Raw genomic sequence first — 22,298 nt, forward strand, 5'->3', positions numbered from 1 at the left:
TATATATATGTCTTTGGTCTATAAGCAATTGGTTCTGTGTGCACATACACAATACTGTTGAACAGTAGGTTGCATAGAGTCTGTTGCCCAAGAAACTTGCCTACTTTTGGCACTGCTATCACAAATCACAGAAAAATGTCCTGCAAGAGTTTTATGATCTTTAGCATTCTATATCAAACTCTGATCTAGGAAGAAGTGAGTATATAATGTTAAAATAATACCTATTTGGGGTATTATCTTGTCTTCTTCAGGACACAGTTTATAAATCTTCGATGAAACAGGAGAGCAAAATTATTTTACAGACACTCTTAATTTTATTTATAAAAGTGATAGAATAGTGCTGAACCTTCAAAGTTTTATGTTAAGAATTATGTTAAGTGAATTTTGCTGAAGTTTTCATGCATTTAAACTACTTCTAGTAATGTATAGCATTCTGTCTTTTCTCTCTTCAGCCTACTAAAAAAGTAGCAATGTCTATAAGAATGATAACTAGAATAAACTGTGTTCCAAGGAAGCAATGACTTCACCTGCTGTTTTCTTCATTCTCTGCTCTCATCTTTATGAACTTGGAAGAATAGTTTCAGGAGTGAGTTCTGGATTCACAACGGTGCACTTGAACAAATACCTTTCAACATGGAATCTGTGTAAAAAGCTGATTGTCATAATAGATGTCAAAAATTGCAAGGAAAAATAAAAGGCAAGAACGAGTGCATCCTAACTGCTGACATCAATGCTTCTGGACATTTGCACAACTAATCAAATCTACTTCTAATGCAATTAACCACCAATTTTGAATTTTAAGTTATGCTAAAATAACATTTGCACAATCACAATGGTTCTTTTTTCCCTAATTGCTAATTGACCATATTACCTAGCATTCAAAATATAAATCCAGTCTTTTAAAACTTTATGTTGGAGGAATGGCCAATGTGATTCGATAGGCAGTTTCAAAACAAGCACTTTAAACACAAAGGTAACAAAAAAATCTGAAGCAAAACTAGAATCTGCAAAGCTATGTTCTATCTTTTGTAAGTAACAAATAAAGCAACTATTATTTATAGCAGACTCAGCAAAAGCAACAAGGATGGACAGGAGAGATCAGAGCATGATACTCTCAACCACTGAGAATCCCAAGAGATAAAGTTTGAGAATAGATGTTCCCTTTTGTCCAGAAGTTCCCAGAAAGAATACAGAATAAATAATATTTCAAATATGGTACAAGTGAAAATACTGCTCCCACTGTGTCAATTACATACACACATACAGCATGCCTACCTACGTATACAGAATGATGTGTTATCTTCATTCACAAACAGGGAGTATGGCAGTGCACTATCAGAATGCTTTGATACTCCTAATTTTTTTGATGCTGAGATATATGAAGAAACCGCATTCACAACTTCTAATTTACTTACAGTAGCAAACAGTCCATTCTGTTTATGTCTTGTGACACTCAAAGATTAATGCTCCTCTGAGCATGTGCTACCAGTAAGATACCCGTTTGTCCCATTGGCACCACCAGTCCCATTAGTGGTGATAGTGCTGTGCAGGGTCTTTGAACGAGGTACTGTTTCTTCCTCATCTGAGCTTGACTCAATGTCACTTCGGTCATCCTTTGTTACCTGTAGAATTTGAGAAAAAACAAGCAGTAGACAATTTTAAGGAAAGAATGGAGCTTTTTGATGCAAGCTAGAATCAGAGAATTAAAGCAGTTTTCAATTGGAGATTTGAAAGTGGTATCAGATCTGGCACATTTCTCCTCCTGCCTAGATCTGCCTTCAAACACAGCTGCTAGTACATACACCCTTTGTGAGCAGAGGCAAGGTAAGAACTTTGCACTGATGCATTCAAGGTAGTATCTTGAAGGGAGAGCACAGTGCTCAAGACAAAGGGTGGTACCTACTAAAGGAAGCAACAATTCAAACTCCCTAGTTCAGCCTAGTCCCTGTCTCTTTGCCCTCCCACTACAATCTTATTTTCTGTATCTTAATACATCGGTAAGCTCATCACTGGTACAGGGATTCCTATGCTTCCTTTGGGGTACTTCTCTTTGACTTGATAATGTCAGGATAAAGGCAAAATATTCACACTAACCTCTTTCCCTCACTTCCTGAGTCATTTTCTAGAGACTATACAGCTCACAAGAAATGTGCTGTGGGCTGGCTGTAGAAGGTAGAAGTATTAGCCTAAACATAGCTCACTGCATCAGGTAACTGCAGTCTGATCTTAGAGAAATGATGAGAATGGTGGTTGGAAACACAGAACATAGTCGAGTTCCTATCACCACACAAGCAATTGAGCAAGTTCAATCATCTGCCAAATTTTTCCATTTGAAAGCTGCTTCAAAAACACACTGGCTTTAATCGCTAATGATTTTCTGCTAATTCTCAGCTGAACTTAATTCCTGTCAATTTATACCCATTTACTTTATGAATTCTACTCCATAGGCTAAAGGGTCTACTCTTCTCTTCAGTAGAGCTCGTTGAGGGTCATAAGTGAAGATCACTAAGTTTGAGAGCTGAACACTAGGTCCCTTCAGAATCCCTGAGGTGACTTTGCACCCAAAGCAAGTAAAAGAGGGGGGACAAGAAGTGGGGAAGAAAACAACAGGCGTGATAAGGAGAGCAAAGAGGAGAACAGAAAAGAAAATCCTGCAAAGAAAAAGCCCTGCCTGCTCAATTCTTAAGGGCTTGGAGTTTTTTTCTTTTTTTTCCCCAGGTGGTAACAATGGCACAGCCAGTGTCTCATATAACTCCTAATAATTGCCCATAACTCAGGTCAGAAGAGACTTTGGGAAGTCTATGCCTAAACTCCTGCTCAAAGCATTGTCAGCAAGGAGGTAAGAGTTTATCACAGATCTCTATTCAGCGTGGGCTTGAAAAATCTATAAAAATGGTAGAATTATATCAGATGAACAGAAAGAGGCATGAAGTTTAAATTGCTTGCAAGTTTGAAGATGCAGCTTTCCATTCCTGTTTGTATCCCTGTTTGTATAGCTGAGATTCCTAATTCTGTCAGCATCTATCCATGCTGTATAGATCACCACATCTGACAGTAACAGTTGACTTTACAACAGTGAATAGACACACAGGTGAGAAAACACATGGCAAGACTTTTCCCCTAAGAAATCAAAACAATCACATAACAGGGAATGTCACTTAACGTAATTTTTTGATTACAGTAATTCTCCTCTATTCAGAAGATCCTCGAGGCAATTCTTTTGTCCAGTTGTTGCTTCAGAAATGACTATTTCCCTTTGGGGTTCCCAGTGCTACTACTGACCTTACAATATCATAAAACTGAGTGACACCACTGTTTGCAAACAGAAGAAAAAAGAAACACACACCTATTGATACTAAAATCCAGCTATACAGGTATAAGGAAATATATATTTACGTGTATATACCATGTATAGCTGGTATATATATATTCCATATACCTGTATAGCTGGATTTTAGTGTCAGTGTCTAGCAGGGTCACAATTTTGGCATCTGTGAAATTGGACTTCAGCTGTGCTCAGAAATTCCATGCCATACCTACATGGCTTCAATTAACAGATTACTTCAGTCTCTCTCATATATAGCAACTTTTATATTACAGCTGTTGCAGATATAGAAATACACTTAGAATTACACTTTTATCAGACAAAAGAGAACAAGCTCAACAAGATGTACCTTAGATCATTGTGAGGGGAGATTGATCACCTGAAAATTCTACCATCATTTGAGTTTTCTTAATATAGTAGATTTGCTGCTAAATATTCTGGTAGGGTATACTCAAAAGCCAGTTAATCCTATTAGAAAATCCCATGATGTAGCCACTTAAAAAAACGTAGAAAGTAACATACCAAGGCCTTTGCACTTAAACCTTCATATAAATATAGCAGTACTTAATTCTCTTTGTTTATCTCCAAAATAATCAACTGGAGTAATTCCCAAAGAGGGTGTTTAAAAAATATGTATCTAGGTTTACAAAACTCCTAAGCATAAAAGAGAGTAAGAAACAGATTATCAGGAGTACTTACAAATTTAGTGATAATAAATTGCTGGGCTGTTTCAAAGGTGGGTAACAGTAAAACACCAGTAAAGCAATAATTAAGGATGAACATCTACTGTAAGATATATGTAAATGTGCTCTGACAGCACTACTTATTTTACTGTAGAAACTGAGAGGATGTGGTTGCAAATGAAGAATGTTAAGATCTAGAGGAAGGGTCCTAGATTAATGTATAGGCAGTTTTAACTTGGTCATTATCTTGCTGCAAGTGTCTGACTCTGCTTTCATACAACCTAAATTTCCTTGATTGAACTACAAGACAGAGGACGTATATTCGCATGTATGCTTTCTGAATGGTGCCAGAGTAGCTGTTATCCTGCCAATATTTACGTACAAAAATGGTTGTAATGCAATAACACCAAGACACTATGAATATTAGGTGATGCACGGACAACAAGTAAAAATAGCCTTAAAGACAGCCTTCCTTCAAATATCTAAATACAAGCGATGGATAAAAAAAAATCAGGCAGAAACTGCAGAACAAAAACAAAAGCAACAACAAACACTCCAGTATTTTGCAGAATGTATCTTTTGCATAGTAAATGTAAAGAAACTTACATGCAAAGGGTTCCACTTTCCAGCCTTCCAATGCAGCACAAGGGAAAGGATAGACAAGCAGAGTAAGAGAGGGTGCAAAACAACAGGCCAAGTTCTGAAGTACATTCAGAGAAAGCAGTTATCTACAGAACAGTTTCTATTCCATTTGGGGGTGGTTACACATCTAAAATAACTACTTATGAGTTCTAGTCCTTAAGGGCAAAATACCCTGTACTTTAGACAATCCTTAGGCATAACATTCATAGTCTAAATACAAGTGTTGTTTCTGCACACAAAGTGGAATGAGGTTAGCATTTTTTGTGAATTACGTCTCCCCATCAAATGCAACAATGCTAACAAGATATTACATTTTATCTCAAGCAGTCTTGCTGGGGAGATCCTCTGGCCCTTCCCAGAATCTCATAAATACTAAAAAACAAAAGAGGTTGTAGTTTGTAACCTTGCCACAAGTAAAAGCAGAAGAATTTCAGTTTGTATTATTATTATAACTGTCAGCTGGGAACCTAACAGTTTTCTAACTAGTATGAAGAAGAAAAACAGAACTGGCATGTTTAGTAATGTATTAGGGTTCAAAAAGAAAAAGTACCCAACAGTGACCACGTATTGATACTGAAACAGTTAAAATAGTAAATATGAAACAGAAGTCTATCAGTGCTGTCTTACCTTGCCCTTTGAAATAGCTTTGTAGGCTGCCTTTATTATTAGATAAGACCAAAAACAGTGCAAAATTTGAAGAACCAGAAGCAGCACGTTGAAGACCCACAAGGCAGGAAAATTGCCCAAAGCTTCATACAGTTCAAACAATGTAGTGTTTAATATCCTAGAAGAGAAAGGGACAGAAAAATCATTACACTTTTTTAAAGCCAGCAATCTCAAAGGATGCACTTTCTAAGCATCCTTGATAGATGACAAATATGAGTTTAGATGGGATCTATCCATATAGTTGCATCTTACAGCAGCAGTGACTTGGTCTGAATCATCTCGGTTTCTCTAGAGAGAATCATCACCAAAATTTGGCTTTCAGTTCTTAATGTCACTAGACATTAAGGGAGACATTATATACAGGAAAGAAAGATTCTCAGCATGCATTTCTTTTTTAATAAAGCTGGCAGGTATCAGTTATCTTAAATAACCAAAATGCTCATTAATAACAATGATTGCTTAATTCCTTTCTCTTTTAATAAAGTTTTTTCGTCTTGACTTCCCCCAGACATGGTTTGGTACCTGTGTACTACCAACACGAAAGAAACAGCATATATGGGAACTGTTACTTTGCATGCAACTCTAAAGCACTAGTACCATGTTCTTCAAAACACATTCCCAGGCTGCAATAGGGATCGGCAACCTCTCCAGGGAAGAGCTGTAGAAATTAACTTCCAGCCTATAGTCACTAGATGGCAACAGACATGCTTTGTCTGAATGCAAAAGGGACGTAACTGAGGTCCTGCAAGGATTCAGGACAGCAGAGCTCACTTTTGAAATGCTAGGGACACCGAGCTCTACTTTTTAAATAATCACACTTGCCACAGCTACAGTCCTTCCCAAAAACATTCAAATCAGTTTAAGCAATAATAAGTATGTACACACATTTAAGTTAGAGTACAGCATAATGATTTATATGTATACGAACAGCATTGACCACAAATCAGGCAGCGATTTCTAACACTCTGGACTTGTGGTATGTAAAGCATTTCATAATAAATATTTTAGCTTTTTATTTTTGCTTTATTACGCTAAGATACAAGTATGATTCAATAATTTAATGAAAGGATCTTATAACCTTATATACAGTTGTGTTTTCAGAATGTTTTATGTTTATGGAGTAGACACTGGAAAAAACTGTTTTCTAGCTGAAGCAAAACAGTTCTATACTTACTGTACTGCTCTAATTTAATGCTCAGAATAAAATTAACATATTTTCAAAAAAAACTAAACAATCAGCTGCATCACAACTTGCTGTTGGCATGATACAGCACCATCTCTAACTGAATAAGCAGTACTCAGGAGGCTATTAGCAACAGGCCCATGTTGCTTATCTGCTGACTCAGATAAGATGATGCTCCCTCCCAACAACTTAATGGGCACGAGTCTTGAATAGCAGAAACTAATTCTAGATAACTTGATCACCTGTCTTACACTTGGGATGAAACAAGGAAAGGGAGATGAAGGAAGAGATAAAGAAAGAGTTGGAGAGGTGGAAGAGGAAAATGCATGTTTAAATTCATCTGAGAATTGGCAAAATCTTCTGTGTTTGCTTCCGAAAGGATTTTGGATGAATAAGAGAAGACAAGAAAGAAGGCCATGTGAAAAGAGTAGGCAGTCTTCCAGGCAGGCGGAAAATTTATGATAAACTCTGCAGAATGAAGCATAGCAGGGTGACTGCCATGCTGGGCACTATTATCATGTTCAAAAGAAGCAGAAACTGTGCAGCTGAAATGAATGCTAGTGCAAGTTGCCTTAACTCCTGCAACATTGCCCAGTGCCCAGCAGACTGCACATGCAATAAGCAGAATGAAAGGCATGCTGCTACTACAGTGGAAAAGGTATAACAAACATATTAGCTTATTCTTCATTATACATACTAAATAGTGACTAAGACCAGAGATTAAAGAGTCAGGAGGCCTAGATTCTGTATTTCTATTAACTTATTGTATGATCCAAGAAATTCTCAAGTTCCTTCACCCAGTTTATTTATTGTTAAGGATTTATATAATGTATCAATGCTTGTCTATCTCACAGAGATGATGGGGCATGTTAATTAACTTAAATTAATGGGCTTGTTTATAAACCACTATGGACCACACTGTAACACTAAGAGTGTGAAAGTACACACATACACACATTGACCAGTCACAGGATATACTGGCTACAGTTCATCAGTAGTCAAGATTTATCACTGTTATTTAGACTTTCATAGAAATACAATAGGCCTTCAAATCCCAGGCTGCCCCAGTTGCTGTACAAAGTACAAGCTCAGATGCTGTGCAGACAGGTGGCTTCTGCTCTGACACTAACCAGCAACAGTACCTCTTTGCAGAAATCACATCCCCAACATTGAGTTCATATTATTTTAAATCCTGTGTAGATCAATAGGATTTCCAATTATTTAACAAAAATGCTGCTACAGAGAGGAAATTATTCATGTTTGACATACTGTGAAAGATACCATTCTGATCAAGCTGTCACTGTCCTGTGTTCAGCTGTTCTTTTCTCTTTACTCAATTTTTTTTCATCAACAACTATTACCCATTAACTGATCTTGCAGCCACTAGCATGAATATTAGTATTTCTATCCTCGTGGATAGAAGAAAAAAAAAAAAGTATACAAGGTCAGAGACATCTTCACAATCCAAGCTCAAATCTCAGGATAGTCTTTCAATAGACATTACGATACAAAAAGAATTCAAATTTCCTAGCTGAACGTGATTATACTCATCAAAACAATAACATATTTTATCAGTAACATATCCTGACAAAATGCTTGCATGAAGACCTGTGGATCATAGCACACAGCAGAGGGAAATGACGTTATGCTAAGAATGAAACTTCCAAATCTAAAAAATTCAAGCACATAAAATTTTTATACAAGCAACAGAAAATATATATCAAGACCTCTTTGCCTGCAGTTCATGGTATTCTCTAAATAGAAAGGCTCTTAATGTAAACTACAGGAGGACTGTTTCCCACTTTTGCAGCACACACTATCAGAGATGATAAAAACCTTTCTGATGCCTCTTTTAGTTAAGTAAATGTAGTACCTGTGTGGGAGGAATATTCTTACTTTTGGAGCACAGACACATTGTGTTGTGTTCAGCTACGTGCCACAGCAAACATTTCAGGAGAAAAGATGATCCAAACTTTCAGGAACTAAATAGGACTTGTTCAAAACCCATAAAACAGCTGCAGCCACCCCTCTTCCAGACACCTACTGCCCTTCAGGTGGCTCACATGCCATCAATAGTAGGAGTACTGCACTTCGAATTCTTTATTTTATTTTATTTTTTACTGAGAACTTGTCCCTGCAGCATCAGTATCATTTTTAAGTCCACGCTTCAAAAAGTGTGATGGTAGCATGTATCAGTGACTTAGCTTTCAAATGAATGGTAAAAACATTATGGATTATGTTTAAAAATTATAGAATCATTAAGAAAAGACCACTAAGATCATCTAGTCCAACATCAATGCATCACCACTACACCCACTAATCCACATTGCTCAATGCCTTTTTCTGAAAACTTCTAGGGACAGTGACACTACCACTTCCCTGGGCAGCCTGTTCCAATGCTTCACTCTAGGAACATGTTTTTTCTAATATCCAACCTGAACATTACCTGGTGCAACATACGGCTACTCCTTCTTATCCTATCACTGTCACCTGGGAGAAAAGAATGACTCCCACCTCACCATAACCTTCTTTCCGGTTGTTGTAGAGAGCAATAAGGTCTGCCCTGAGCCCCCTCTTCTCCATACTAAATAATCTCTGTTCCCTCAATTGTTTCTCATAAGACTTGTGTTACAGACCCTTCATAGCTTTGTTGCCTTTCTTTGGACATGCTGCAGGATCTCAATGTCTTTCTTGTAGAAAGCAGCCCAAAAACCGGGTCAAATTTTTATCACAACTCTCTCCAGATAAAAATCATGGCCAGCCTCTTTCCTCTTCCCCTCCTTCCTACAAACGATGCAATTTTGGAGGACTTCAGATGACTGCCATTGCTGAGGCACTCTTCAGTTCAGCCTCCTCAGCTTAGCCACTGTGCTCTTCAGTCACGTGCTTTGAGGAGCTGACTTAAAAGCAGCTAAAACATATAAGAAAGTGCCTAGCCACGGGAACATTACCAACATTGCTTCCCTTCTCCTGAGACATTTAGACTCATGAGAATAATTTTGAACATAAGTGTCCCAGCACTTGTTTTCAATCAGGTTTTAGAAAGGAAAGTGAGAACACTGGCTGAACAGCCTGCCCCAACAACAGAAGTCATTATTACAGCCCAGCCACAGGGCACAGACTACAAAAACTAAAAATAAGAACTGACTTTGGGAGACCTGATAAAATCCTTTTTCATCTCATTTTTTTCCAGTTGTGATCACACGTAAGTCTTAAAAACTGAAATACTGAACAAATGCCATTTCTTGTTATTTACACTGCAAAGCCACAACGGTGAATGATACACACAACCTTTCAATTTCTTACAGCCTTCCTGTAAACTCATCAGTATTAACCCAGCATTCCAAAGACTTCAGTTTTCCTTCACGTAATCCTGAGTTCACAAGCGCTGTAAACAGCTTGAGGAAATAAAATAGGCATTATTTGGCATTATTAGGGACATCATCGAGTAACACTTTTTCAAAAGCAGATGGGATGACATTATACATATTCTGCTACAGAGCTAAGAGTTGAAGTCAGTGCTTTCTTCAAATGTTTTTTAGTTAGCTTGCCAAAAGCTCTTTATTAAATACTGATGATTAAGTGCATAGGCTGTAAGTTGCCTGCTGAAACTACAGAGCACCTGAATTACAAGGACATTACGTAATTTTTGCTGTTACTTCTGCAGCATCCACTCACTGACACCATGAATAAAATCAGTAATACATTGGATTAAAATAAGAATTTATTCCTTCAAAATCTGCTACCCACAACCTAGGCTGTGCATTATTTTGGACAACGTTATGAGCAAAATGAGGTCAAAACAGTGTCAATGATATACTTTCATAATAAGAAAGTAATTCATTTTACTGCAGAGCAATTAGACATGCTTGTCTAGCTCTGTACATAATATTGGCCAGGATAGAAAGGTTTTCACTGGCTTCAGGACCCAGTAACAATAAGTAAGGCCATCATAAGTAAAACACTGATCATTCAGAGTTCAGATGAGGTTTGGGCAGCTGGGATTCATCTGGTTATCTAGATTTTCACCATGCCTAGTAAATAACCAGAACTCTTGCTTTAGCTAGTGCCCACGTCTTGTTTTGATGCAGTAGGATGCTTGTGGGTTTGAGCTTTCTGTTTTGCCAGTATGTTCAGAGGAAAGAAGCAGGGTGCCTCTGTCAGAGTCCACATGCTGCCTTCCCATCATACACATACTCAAAGGGTCAAACAGTAGAAAATCTGCTAGGAAAGAAAAACAGATCAAAGACGATGATTCAAATTCCCTGCATGTTAGGAACTGCACAAAAACAGTCAAAATCAGCTAGAAAAAAAGACAAGGCCAGAAAAAAAACAGAGGTTCATCAGATCTCTTCAGCAGCTGCTACTGGTGGGGGCTCTGTGCTGCCCTATTAATAACTCAAGCTGCAATTTCACTCAGAGAGAAGCAGATTGCAGGATAAAAGGAAGGAGACAGAACAGTGCAAACTGGTAATACTGGATCACTGTTTGGAGATCCAATGTGTGCCTTAATAACACGGCTGTATCCCACATTGTTGTTTAATTAATGATGAAATTTAGGAAGGTCTAGTTAGCTGGTCATGCAAAGATAAGAGAGAGATAATAATAAGTAACTAGAGTTTGTTCCAGCACACCATGGTGAACAGAAGTTAATTTTAACTCAGCAAAGATCATTCTATGCCTGTCTGGGTCATGCAGATAATCACTGCCATGAAAAGGCAATTACAAATCAGCCATGAACCAGACTGTGTGTACTCTCATGAACTTTAAAAATGAAAGAATAACAAGAAAACAAGTAGTTATTCTGAGGACTGGCAGACCTGTGGTTATATAGCTTTTGTTGTCATAAGGAAAATAAAAACCACAACTATTTAGTAACTGCACTTCTGAGTCAATGAAAAGACAGGCTGAAACAGTGAGAATTATTATCATTATTATTGACAGAATCTTTCCAAACATGCACAAACGGAAGGTCCAGTTAGACTAATATTAAACAAGACCACATCACGTAGCCAAAGCAGTTTTCTTATCTGTGCTCACAGCTTCTAATGTTTTGGAGACATCAAGGGTATCTGAAGAGGTCAACAACAGGGCACCTGGCTAACACCAAATCTACCTAGATGAGATTTTGGGGTACAGGAGGAAAATGTCTGTGTTCTTTATAATCAGCTTGAATCAAGCTTTCACTTACATTTGTACAGTTAAGCTACTGGTGTTTTACAACATTTGTCAGTGAATTTACACTGTATGCACACTGACACTTCACAGACCTAATGAGTGCAAATCTCATTATCCTGCTCCCTTTACTTTTGATTGCGGCACTTTCCTGCAACTCAGTGTGTTCTAGTTTTCCTATAATTAATCAAAAGTGGTGAAAAATAACCTCATGCTAGTATTCTGAGAATCATGAAGGAAGCTGCATTTACACAACTTAGCACTGTCCACATGGTAAGCATCAGCCTTGCTTTCTTGGAGCCTTCTCTTCCTTCTTTCAATCCAAAAGTTACACCTTTCTGTAGCTACTTCAACACGTTTTACAACATTAAATGAGTATAGTAGCCTCATGTCTCTCTCCACACCAACTGCTTTCCACTCAAGCTCTTTGAAATACCCTGTCACCTTGTGAAACCAGTTTCACATGCTGAGCTCTTCACAGCTATTATTCAAACTGCTCTGTCAGAAAAAGAAAACACAACGCATATATTCTGGAAGGATAAGCACAGTAAGAGAGTAGTTCTGGGACTCCTCTTCAGTCCAAACTTCATGAATTTCACAGTTCTCAGAACAAGGATTCTGCAACAAGCAAAGAAAGACTGGAAATCTTGGCTTCTGTAATGCATTATCTTCTTCAGATCCACATCTCCTGTAATGTAAGAGTCCTTTTGTACTCTGTACACTTCAAAAAATGATTAATAAATATTACGGCCCCTTGGAGTTTTCCTTTCAACAAAATGACATTAAAAAGCAAACCATTCCTTTATCAACAGAGAGAAAACTGCACCTGTGCAACTACATCAAAACAAAATGTTTGAGAATTAGGGAAAAGAACATGCAAGGCTTATTGGAATGAAGAAAAGCTTTGCACAGTATGACCATATTAGACCAACCAGGAGCTCACATCACTTCTGTCAAGTGTTCAGTTTGAGGTTGCCTTCATTCTCTTTACAACTCTGTATCACTTGAGAAGGCATCATATTCCCTCGACTCATAGAGAGTTATGTTTTATGTTGTAATTTGCTACAACAGAGATTATGCGCAAGTGGGAGAATTTCACAAGCAAAATGTCTTCTCAGTGAAAATAGCAGCTTTACTCCTACATTCACTTAGTGGCAGGAGGAAGAAAGTGTCCTAGGGTTTTTGAGTTATTGCTGAAATGAACTCCAGATGCCTGTAGAAAGACTGCTAAATATATAACTAATTGCCTGCTTCTTTTGTCTTAGCCCTGTTGCTAAACAACCTTCAGACAACAGCATTTGATACATTCTGAATTCTTTATTAGCACCTTTATGCAGAATTAAATGGCACTTGTGCAAAGCTGGAGCACAAGCTCATGCATGCACTTCATAAGCAGTGTTGTTGGAACCCTGCCTTGAATATTCGCCTTCCTGCATGGGGGAGGTTTTCTTATAAATTATAGTCTTCCTTTCACATTACATGCTCACCAATTTATTTTTTTTTAACCTCTTAGTTTTTATGCTAGAGGAATTTGCATATTTATGTAATATTAATCAAGCACCAAATTTTGCTGCTTTGAATATTCAGCAACAAGGAAAAGGAGAGCAAAACTATGTTTTCTGGCTTGCTGCCACTCCAATGACTCATATTTGCCGACATGCAAGCTAATGGGGATGAATAGTTAGCACTACAGCTTCATAGAAAAAGGGGATTTGCGAGACACAAGCTCATGCATCCCATACTTAATCTCTACAAACCACGGCTCCCATGTGCAATGCTCCCACTAACCTAAGAACTAGGAAACTGCCTCCAAACTCTGTGATTACAGATGTTTGTAAGGATAATCATTAAGTGTATGTAAACTGATACTTTGGTTTGGAGAAATGAAGGTGTCAAAAATCACAAATAATATACACCACGCTTATACTCTGTTCCTTGTAATTAAGGCATCCTTGCAACTAGCACTCCAGCAAGAGAACCCTCTGAAGATACCTTTCCATTTATTCCTTTCTGTTAGAAGGTATTTTAGGGCTAACTTGTGATTCATAGTTTAATAAGATTTCAAAAGAGCCTGATACTCTTATTTCTTAGTCATGCAGGTAAGCATATTAAAGACTGCATGAGCTTCAAGGCAAGGACTTATTCTTGTTAGGAAAAAAAAAATCACCAATGTCCATTTATTAAATAGACAAATTTCCAAAGCTGAAGTGCTATATATATATATATTTTTAATTTTTTTAACTGACAGGGTATAATAATCAGGAAAATGACAATTTCAAGACATAGACAGAAATGTCAAATACTGGTATGAACAGCATCAGGTTCCAGGTGGACTCAGAGTGATACAAACAATGTTTACAGTTCAGTTTCATATTCACAAGGACCAGGTGAAAGGCTAAACAATTCACAGATTCAAATGAGATAAACATGCGCTTTGGTCAGCTAAGCAGGAGGAAAGGCAAAGGGATCACTAGTGTAACCATTCTATCTGTGAAACTAGAGTACATTGCTGCTAGCTACACACAATCCCTCTGCCTTCTCTGATTTTACGAGTCTATTCTGAACGATACCACCTACCACTATCCTGAACCTACTACTCCAGTGTTATGATGCATTCTTCTACCACAGCCTCCACAGGAACAAAATATGGGTATTATACAGGCAGTATGTAAAACAAATTCTACTCTTGTAAAAAGAAGTTTGTTGTCTATACTATCTAGCAACTAACTTTGCCCATAGCTGTAACCTGATGTTCTCATTAACCCAGTATTCAGTACCAAGGGAGTCAACAACAATACCCAAAGCTACCATGCAATGCTCTTTTCTGTCCCTCTTTCCCAAATCTACTCACCACAATTTTCATCCTGCTTTCACTACACTGGGCCACTGCTACTCTTTAGAGCAGAATTCAGACAATGTTCAATCAGAAGTGTTATAGAACTGCTGCTTGTACCAAGTGCATACAGGAATGGATGGGCACGCTCCAGATCAACAGCACAAAACGTCATGCCTGTAAAGCAGCGCTCAAATTTCTATGCTTGCTCTGTAACTTAATGCTGTGCTGGTAGTCTCTTCTAGGACTCTGCAAGTCTGACAGCACGAGGTGTGCATTACAGGGTGTGAATCTCAGTTCTGGATACAAATGCAGTGTTATTTTCAATGTCTCAGGTTAAAAGTTGAAGTGTGGATTTTCAAAAACTTGACTACCACAGTAGAGATGTAAAGGATGGGAAAATCTTGACCTTGATGATTTTAAGATATCTCAAGAGAAAAAGCATATTGGGCAGCTGCTTCTAGTTAAATGTGTACAAGATTAATGTCCTCCTTCAAAATCATGCACCCTGGGAAGATTAATCTAGTCTTCATTGTTTGTTTATCAAAGCAAGCACAAAGCAGTGATCTGGTAAAGTTTGTGTCTAAGTAACAAAATTTAAAGTCAGTAGCTCTCTCTTTGCCATTTCAAAAAACACAAAGAGTGGTTTAACTGCTAGTGCTACACATAAACACATAAGACCTTGTAGAATCACAGAAAGACTGAGGTTGGAGGGGACCCCCACAGATTATCTGGTCCAACATTCCTGTTCAGGCAAGGTCATCTAGAGCAGGCTGTCCAAGACTTGCACTTTTTCTGTGTCACCAGGCTCCCTATCTCACTCAGCTGTAGGCCCCTATTTTGCCTAGTCGTCCTTTTTGTCATCTATGCATTTACATAAGACCTCTTTGTTACCTTTGTCATCCCTTGCCAGATTAAATTCTAGCCGAGCTTCCTCTTTCCTAACCTCATCCCTTCATGCTCTGCATTCCTCTCAGTTTACCTGTATAAAAAATCCCACCTCAAAGCAGTCAGACAAAACTAAATTTATTACTGTTTTAAAACCATCAAAGGAGAGAGAAGTGAGCAGTGGGATTTCTATTTCAAGCAGCCATAATCAGACTGAGCCTTTCCTGCATTTCCCAATATAAAGCAGTGTGCGAAGGTTAGATTAAATCCTATGATCAGAAATGCTATCGTTTTTCCTATTTGAGATCATACAGATAGAAAAATTAACTTAATTCATTTACCGAAATTCAATGAATGGCCAAGTTAACTTCAAGGAAGTACTGAGGAGAAGGAAGAAAAGATGCTTAAGAAACAAATCATCGCTCCTTGGAATAAAATAACATACATTTAAAAAATGCAGTTTGTGTGTCTAACAATTTTCTTCCTTTTGTTATGGGGCTGTACAAACAGCACAGTAGGGATCAGGCATTATTATATTATTTTGGGGGGGCCATTAACCACTAGATGAGATTTCTACATTCTAGTGTTAATCAGGACCGACGATAAAGCACCTTAAGGGTTCCTTAGGCTTATCCTGTTTGCAGTAAACAAAGCCATAAACAGATACCATCATATAGGATTTGAGAAGAAATTGTAAGAGAGGTTGATACTGGTATCCGTACATCCTCTGTCTGCTTAAATAAAGAATTTGGTTGTAATCTTTCTAAATAAACCTCTTCAAACGGTAACATTTCTGATGCTTCCCAAAACCAAAACTACTGCTATTATCTCCTGACATAATAATAGATCCTTCCTGGTCTCACAGAGATGTGGAAATTTCAGTTAGTTCAGTTCACACTAGAGAAAGGAAGGATCTTGAACATAAAAGAGTGAGGTCAATGCCTTCTCCCAGCCCTACTTATATATAGGGCACATGCAGCTATAGCAGAGCATTTCCTTTTTAGGCAAAGCTAACTCATACTACAGTTATAGAGAAACTTCAATGAATTTCTCCACCAGTATAGAATGAGTCTGCAGCCTTCTGGATATTGAAGATCCTAGCTAAAGAATTAAATATCTGTGTCTATTTGTATGTGTTCAGCTGGGAAGAGGTAAGATTACGTTAACACCGATATAATTACCTTAAAGATGCATGTTTTACAGAGCTTTCCCACTACACAAAGGAAGAGTAGAAAATGAACAGCCTGCAGTACTACAAATCTGCACAACAATAACATCCTTACACTGATTTCAGCAGAGCTGGACTTCCCTTAGCTCACTGTGCTTTCTTTAAGTTGAACATGTTTATAAAGCATGTGCTGTAAGCTAATACGAAAATCAAGCTTAGCATCTGTTCAGTGCATTCAGCGACTAATAGTTTATTTTCCCTCCCACTTCTTGCCAATGCAAGAAACTACCTGCTAACCTGAAGCCACGTGATTTCCAATTCGTTTCTAACTTAAAACCAGGAGAAACCCCACGTATACTGTCTAGTATACTGCAAATCCAATGGCAGTCTAGCAAACAGGCTACTACAACACCAGGTTATGTCTGAAACACTCTTTGATGCTTTGAGAAACAGAGTAATGTCAACGAATCATGTTCAATTACAACAGTTATTTTCAAATCTGTTTGATGCTTAGCATTTGGTGGAAATTATGTGCTTACTCACCATAAAGGATATATGCCAAGCCTACTGACAATGAAGACAATGGCAAACGTAAGGAACAGAAGGTCACTCAGTTTTTGACACTTGCAATAGTTTGCCATTTTGGCAGCCTGTAAAAGAAAGAAATGTCTGTTTACTTCCGTGAGGACAACTGAATTCTCTTGAATTGTGTATATGTTGTAAAAAAAATAAAAAGAAATCAAATTTTGATTAAATGACTAACATTTACATTGGGCTGCCTCACAGAAACCACAGAACTCCTCCCTACCAAGCAGTTGGAATTTTTTTTTTTCCTGAGAAAAAGATGCACAAAACCGGAATATTTCCTCCACTTCATTCATCTCCATTCCATTTCCTCTTTGAAATCCTACAAATCCTACAGTTTCAAATTTACAAAACTCTTACAAAGATTTTATTGAGCCCCACTATATTTATGCTATTCTTGTCAGCAGCCTTTTAACCTACTTTCTCTCATCTTTCCACAATGCTACAATCCAAGACTTTCCCACGGGGCTGCATTTTCATTTTTGGCAACTACATATCTTTCAGCTGTCCCATACTTCCATCTTCCAGTTTTTGCTATACATAACATTTCTGTTTCAAATGCTCAATTATGCCCCACAGCCTCTATTCTCCTTCAGTATCTCTCCTGCCTTTCTGGCCTATACAGAGCAGTTTCTGTCTTTAAGTTCGTATTCCTCTCTCCAAATCTTTTCCCAAGGCTTCTATTGCTCCTATGTCCTCCTCCATCTAAGTCACTTTTGCTCTCCTAACATTTTGCCCTAAGCCTATTTTTACATGCTCCACACATTTGTCTTCATACAATCTTCTGACTCCTTCCTTGGTCAAGGAGTCAAACAGATACACTTCACTCAAACTCTTTAAAACTCTGATCTTACCTGAAGTTTCCCCCTATTCTACCTGAAGAAAACAGCATGCACATACAACCTTGTTTTAAGGCACTCATGCTGCTTCCAGAGTGTTCAGTCTTTCTTATGCTTTGTGTCAAAAGTGTACAGAGCCATTGCACCATGCAGTATATCAAGAGATTAATTTAGTGTCCACTGGGTGTCTCCCTCGGAGGGAACACGTATCCAGCTCCCCTATCTAAAAAATGTTTGATTGTGAAGACTTTCCAGAGGCTAGGAAGGAGAAAAATAACCACAATGCATATAGAATACTATTCTGACTGCAGAATTCAAATCAAAGAACTATTTAAAATGGTAAGAGGCAGTCCTGCATTGTTTGATTCTATTGGTATGAAGACACTGAACCTGAAAATGCTCAATGATCACATCAGACAGTCCATATGCCAAAACCAACCAGCACTTCTGGATGTTACATGACATCTGAAATGTTTCTATTCAAAATCTGAACATAAAGGATATTCTTAAAAAGCAGAAAAAAAAATAGGAAGCTCACAAAATATTTGGAAAGCTTCAAGTGCTGCAAAGAAATAATAAGCATTCTGAATCAACCCTATATTCTTAAAGCCTTCTCGATCAGTCCTGTATTCTGCTGGACATGAATGTGTTTCCTAGCAGTTTGTACTTTGGCTGGTTTAAGGAAAAGATAACATTTTGGATGCCAACATGTAAGGGAGAGAAGTTACTAACATCTTGATTTTCAGATAACTGGAAGTTCAGTATTCCCGCGATGGCAGCCTAAAAAAAGATGGTTTTACAGTGTGTGAAGCCACTGCAGCTTGTAGTAGTATTTCTCAAAAACAGTACAGGTGATAGGTTATCAATACTCAAAACACAGATCTACAAACAACATTGATAAGGATAGACTAGAAAAAAGTGATAAAGTGCATGCTGTTGGATAGAATTTGGCCACCTAAGACAATGTAACACAAAGTAACACAGCATTCATTAAGTAGGAAGGGAATCGAATCTGGAAGGTCTCAAGGTCCCAAATAAGAGCAGTTTTACACACGTAAGCAGGTTAGTTCCAAGTGTTTTTTAACCCGCAAGCTGTATTATATTGCAAAGATACCCCAAACTCCTCAAAGAACTGAACTTAGAAGGGATGCTGAAATTTTCTCTCAGTAGCCTGGATTTCAGCTAAAGATTATATAATGGCTTCCTACGCAAGCCAATGATTCTACGCTTAGTCTATCCTGGCATAGCTAGGCTGCTTTGAGCAACCAAGATGACCTAAACTGAGTTACAGATTCTTGAGTATCACAGAATCTTAAAATGGTTGAGGTTGGAAAGGACCTCTGGAGGCCACCCGGTCCAATCCCCCTGCTCAAGATGTAACACCCAGAACCCATAGTACACATGACCATGTCCAGAATGCTTTCGAGAATCTCTGGAGGAGGAGACTCCCCAGGCTCTGGGCACCCTGTGCCAGCCTTCCATAACCCATACTGTAAAAGAAGCGCTTCCTGATGCTTAGACAGAACTCCTATGTTCCTATGTGTGCCTACTGCCCCTTGTCCTGGTACTAGGCACGACTAAGAAGAGCTGGGATCCATTCTTTTTGCATTCTCCCTGAGCCTTCTCTTCTCCAGGCTGAACAGACCTAGCACTCTCAGCCTCTCCTTACAGCAGAAGTGCTCCTATCCTTTGATCATCCTGGTGGCCCTTCACTGGACTTTTATTTCCATGTCTCTCTTGCACTGAGAGGCCCAGAATTAGGCAGAGGACTCCAGGCATGGCCTCACCAATACTGAGTAGAGGGTAAGGATCACCTCTCTTGTCCTACTTTGATACTTTGCCTAACACAGCCAAGAACATTGCTAGCCTTCTTAGCAGCAAGGGCACATTACTGACTCATGACCATATGTCTTCCAGAACTCCTGGGACTTTTTCTCTGCAGTGCTGCTTTCCGGTTGGGTGGCCTCCAGTATATACTGATTCCTTGGGTTGTTCCTCCCCAGGTGCCCAGGTGCCAGTCTCTGCACTTCATGCTGTTGAAATTCATGAGATTCTTGTCAGTCCACTTCTCCAGCCTGTCAAGGACCCTCTGGATGTCAGTGTCAGCATTCCCTCCCATTTTGTATCACCTTAAATCATACAGATAGTTAATGAAGATGTTAAACAGGACTGGATACAGCACTGACTCTTAAGGTACTCCACTGCTTACTGGGCCTCCAGTTAGAGTTTTTACCACTTGCTACTTCAGGGCCTGGCTGATCAGACAGTTTTTGATCCTTTTATTTTCTGATCATCCAACCCACGATTTGACAGCTTCCCTACAGGAATTTTGAGAATCTTAAGTGGTCACTGTCAAAGGTTTTACTGAAGCCCAGGATGACATAGGAACAGCTTTCCCTTCATCCAGTCCCACTATGAATCTTTTACACATGTAAATGCCTTAAAGTCTACAAAAAAAAACCTCACCTCCACTATTCCCACCAATACATACTGCTTTCTGCAATGAGAACAGCAAAACTAATGCATTCCCAATCAGCTTTCCACTGTATATCAAGAAGTGGTAGGTGGAAACAGTTTAATGGCTTCTAGAAGCAGCTTTCCATTTGTACCAGTACGTAACATGTAAAACAGGTCAGGTACACAACTGATCCATCACGGTAAGAAATTCTATCAGCTTCTTTTGCAGCTAAATATTTATTTTCCTCTGCATTAACATTCCCTAAATAATGTAAGAGTTCATTTTGTCTCATATAGCACAGGAGCTGCGACTTGTTGTCTTAGCAGAAGAGAGCATGTTGAGTGAGTTCTAACAGCCGCCTTAGTAAATGTTTCTCAAGAGTTTTCGTTATGATTCTTATACTTCATAAGCAGTTTTAGTATTTCCAGGTATGACAGACTGAAAAAACTGACTAGGAAGACCACAAAAGGCTGTCTCACATAATAAAATAGACTTTGGTTTATGTTTTCAAATCATATGAGAATAGCAATCTCTCTTTGCGTCAGGGGGACAGAGGAATTGATCAAAAATATATATCCCAGTGTGTTCAAGCTAAGATTTTAGCTAGCCTACCACAGCTACTCTTCAGTGCTTTTCCAGTTCCACAGGCACTGGTCTGATCTGAAATGAACAACATCAAGTATGCCCTTCTGTTGGCAAGAAAATAGGGATGAAGAAGGTTTGGGTGAATTCACAGCCAGCAGAATAGATCTACACACATTGCTAAAACAGGAAAAAAGCTTGCAAAGATGTAATTATTTCTAATTGGAGAAAAACAGATTCTTTCTTGCCTTCATCCTCAGGTAGTCATGCGACTTCTAGATTAAAAATAAATTTAAAAACAGGGTTAAAGCACAATCAAACCAGAATGGCAGGACTTCAAAACTGAGAAAAGTGAATCATACATTGAAGCTATGTTCTTGCATAAAAGGATCCTTGAAAATACTTTAAAAAAAACAAAAACAAACCTCTATACAAAACAGTTATTATCTGATCCTGATGGAGAGTCCATAGCGCAATCTCAGCATAACTGATGAGAAAAATCTCTAAATTGCTGCTAAAGAAGTTACAGATCATCTTGTCTTAAAAGAGTATAAATCATCTCCTTCTTCTCCAAAGCCATCTGCTTAATACTGGCATCTAGATGAGGTGTGGGGACAGGAATTTGGAAGTCCTCCAGAGAAGCAGGTGAGCTCACTGCCTTTGCACAGAACAGGCACAGTGTTTCATGCCCTCTGCTCAGCAAAGAACAGCAGAACCAAACCACGACACCTTGATTCTTCCAGAGGCGGGATTCTCCCTTAGCTCATCACTTCAGAGTGGTCAAGCCAAGAGATCCTATCTCACACAGCAGCCACTTCCCATATTTCATGATCTTTAGTTTTTGATTTTTTCATGCTATATTTAAAATCTGTGCAACTCTTCCTGGCAATGCATGGTCAGACTGTTCTATACGAGCAGCTTATCAAAGAATAAATCAGCCTTAAGTCACAAACATGGACTGCTACAAGTGTAATACATTTCAGCAAGGAAATACACTATATTAATCAACATTACCATCTTGAACTGGCCTCTTTGCTTAGGGAATACATGTTCTGCATAGCAAATAGATTCTACCCACTGACATGTGAGCTCTCAGAATAGTGAATATCACATACATTGATGACACAGGTATTGTCTCACCTCTAGGACAACATCAGCCGCATCATGGAGACATAAGGTCAGGGTTCCCACTCGTGTCAAATTGGTTACATATGAGAAGGTTATCAGGGTGACTGTTACAATGTGATGTGTAAACATGATGCCAAAATCCT

At 38.5% G+C, this 22,298-nt stretch overlaps 1 protein-coding gene across 1 annotated transcript in view; it reads right to left on the reverse strand.

Moving 5' to 3' along the window:
* Positions 1-782: 782 nt before the first annotated feature.
* Positions 783-22,298, reverse strand: part of CERS6 (ceramide synthase 6) — a 41,315-nt gene continuing 19,799 nt past the window's right edge. Inside the window, exons 5-8 of the mRNA XM_019617385.2 lie at positions 22,168-22,296; positions 17,107-17,213; positions 5,278-5,434; positions 783-1,622 (exon numbers count right to left, since the gene is read on the reverse strand). Coding sequence (XP_019472930.1) covers positions 1,461-1,622; positions 5,278-5,434; positions 17,107-17,213; positions 22,168-22,296 — 555 coding nt within the window. The 3' untranslated portion in view covers positions 783-1,460. The remainder of the gene's footprint in view (positions 1,623-5,277; positions 5,435-17,106; positions 17,214-22,167; positions 22,297-22,298) is intronic.

This window comes from Meleagris gallopavo, chromosome 7, assembly GCF_000146605.3.
Source record: "Meleagris gallopavo isolate NT-WF06-2002-E0010 breed Aviagen turkey brand Nicholas breeding stock chromosome 7, Turkey_5.1, whole genome shotgun sequence".
Taxonomy (NCBI): Eukaryota; Metazoa; Chordata; class Aves; order Galliformes; family Phasianidae; genus Meleagris; species Meleagris gallopavo.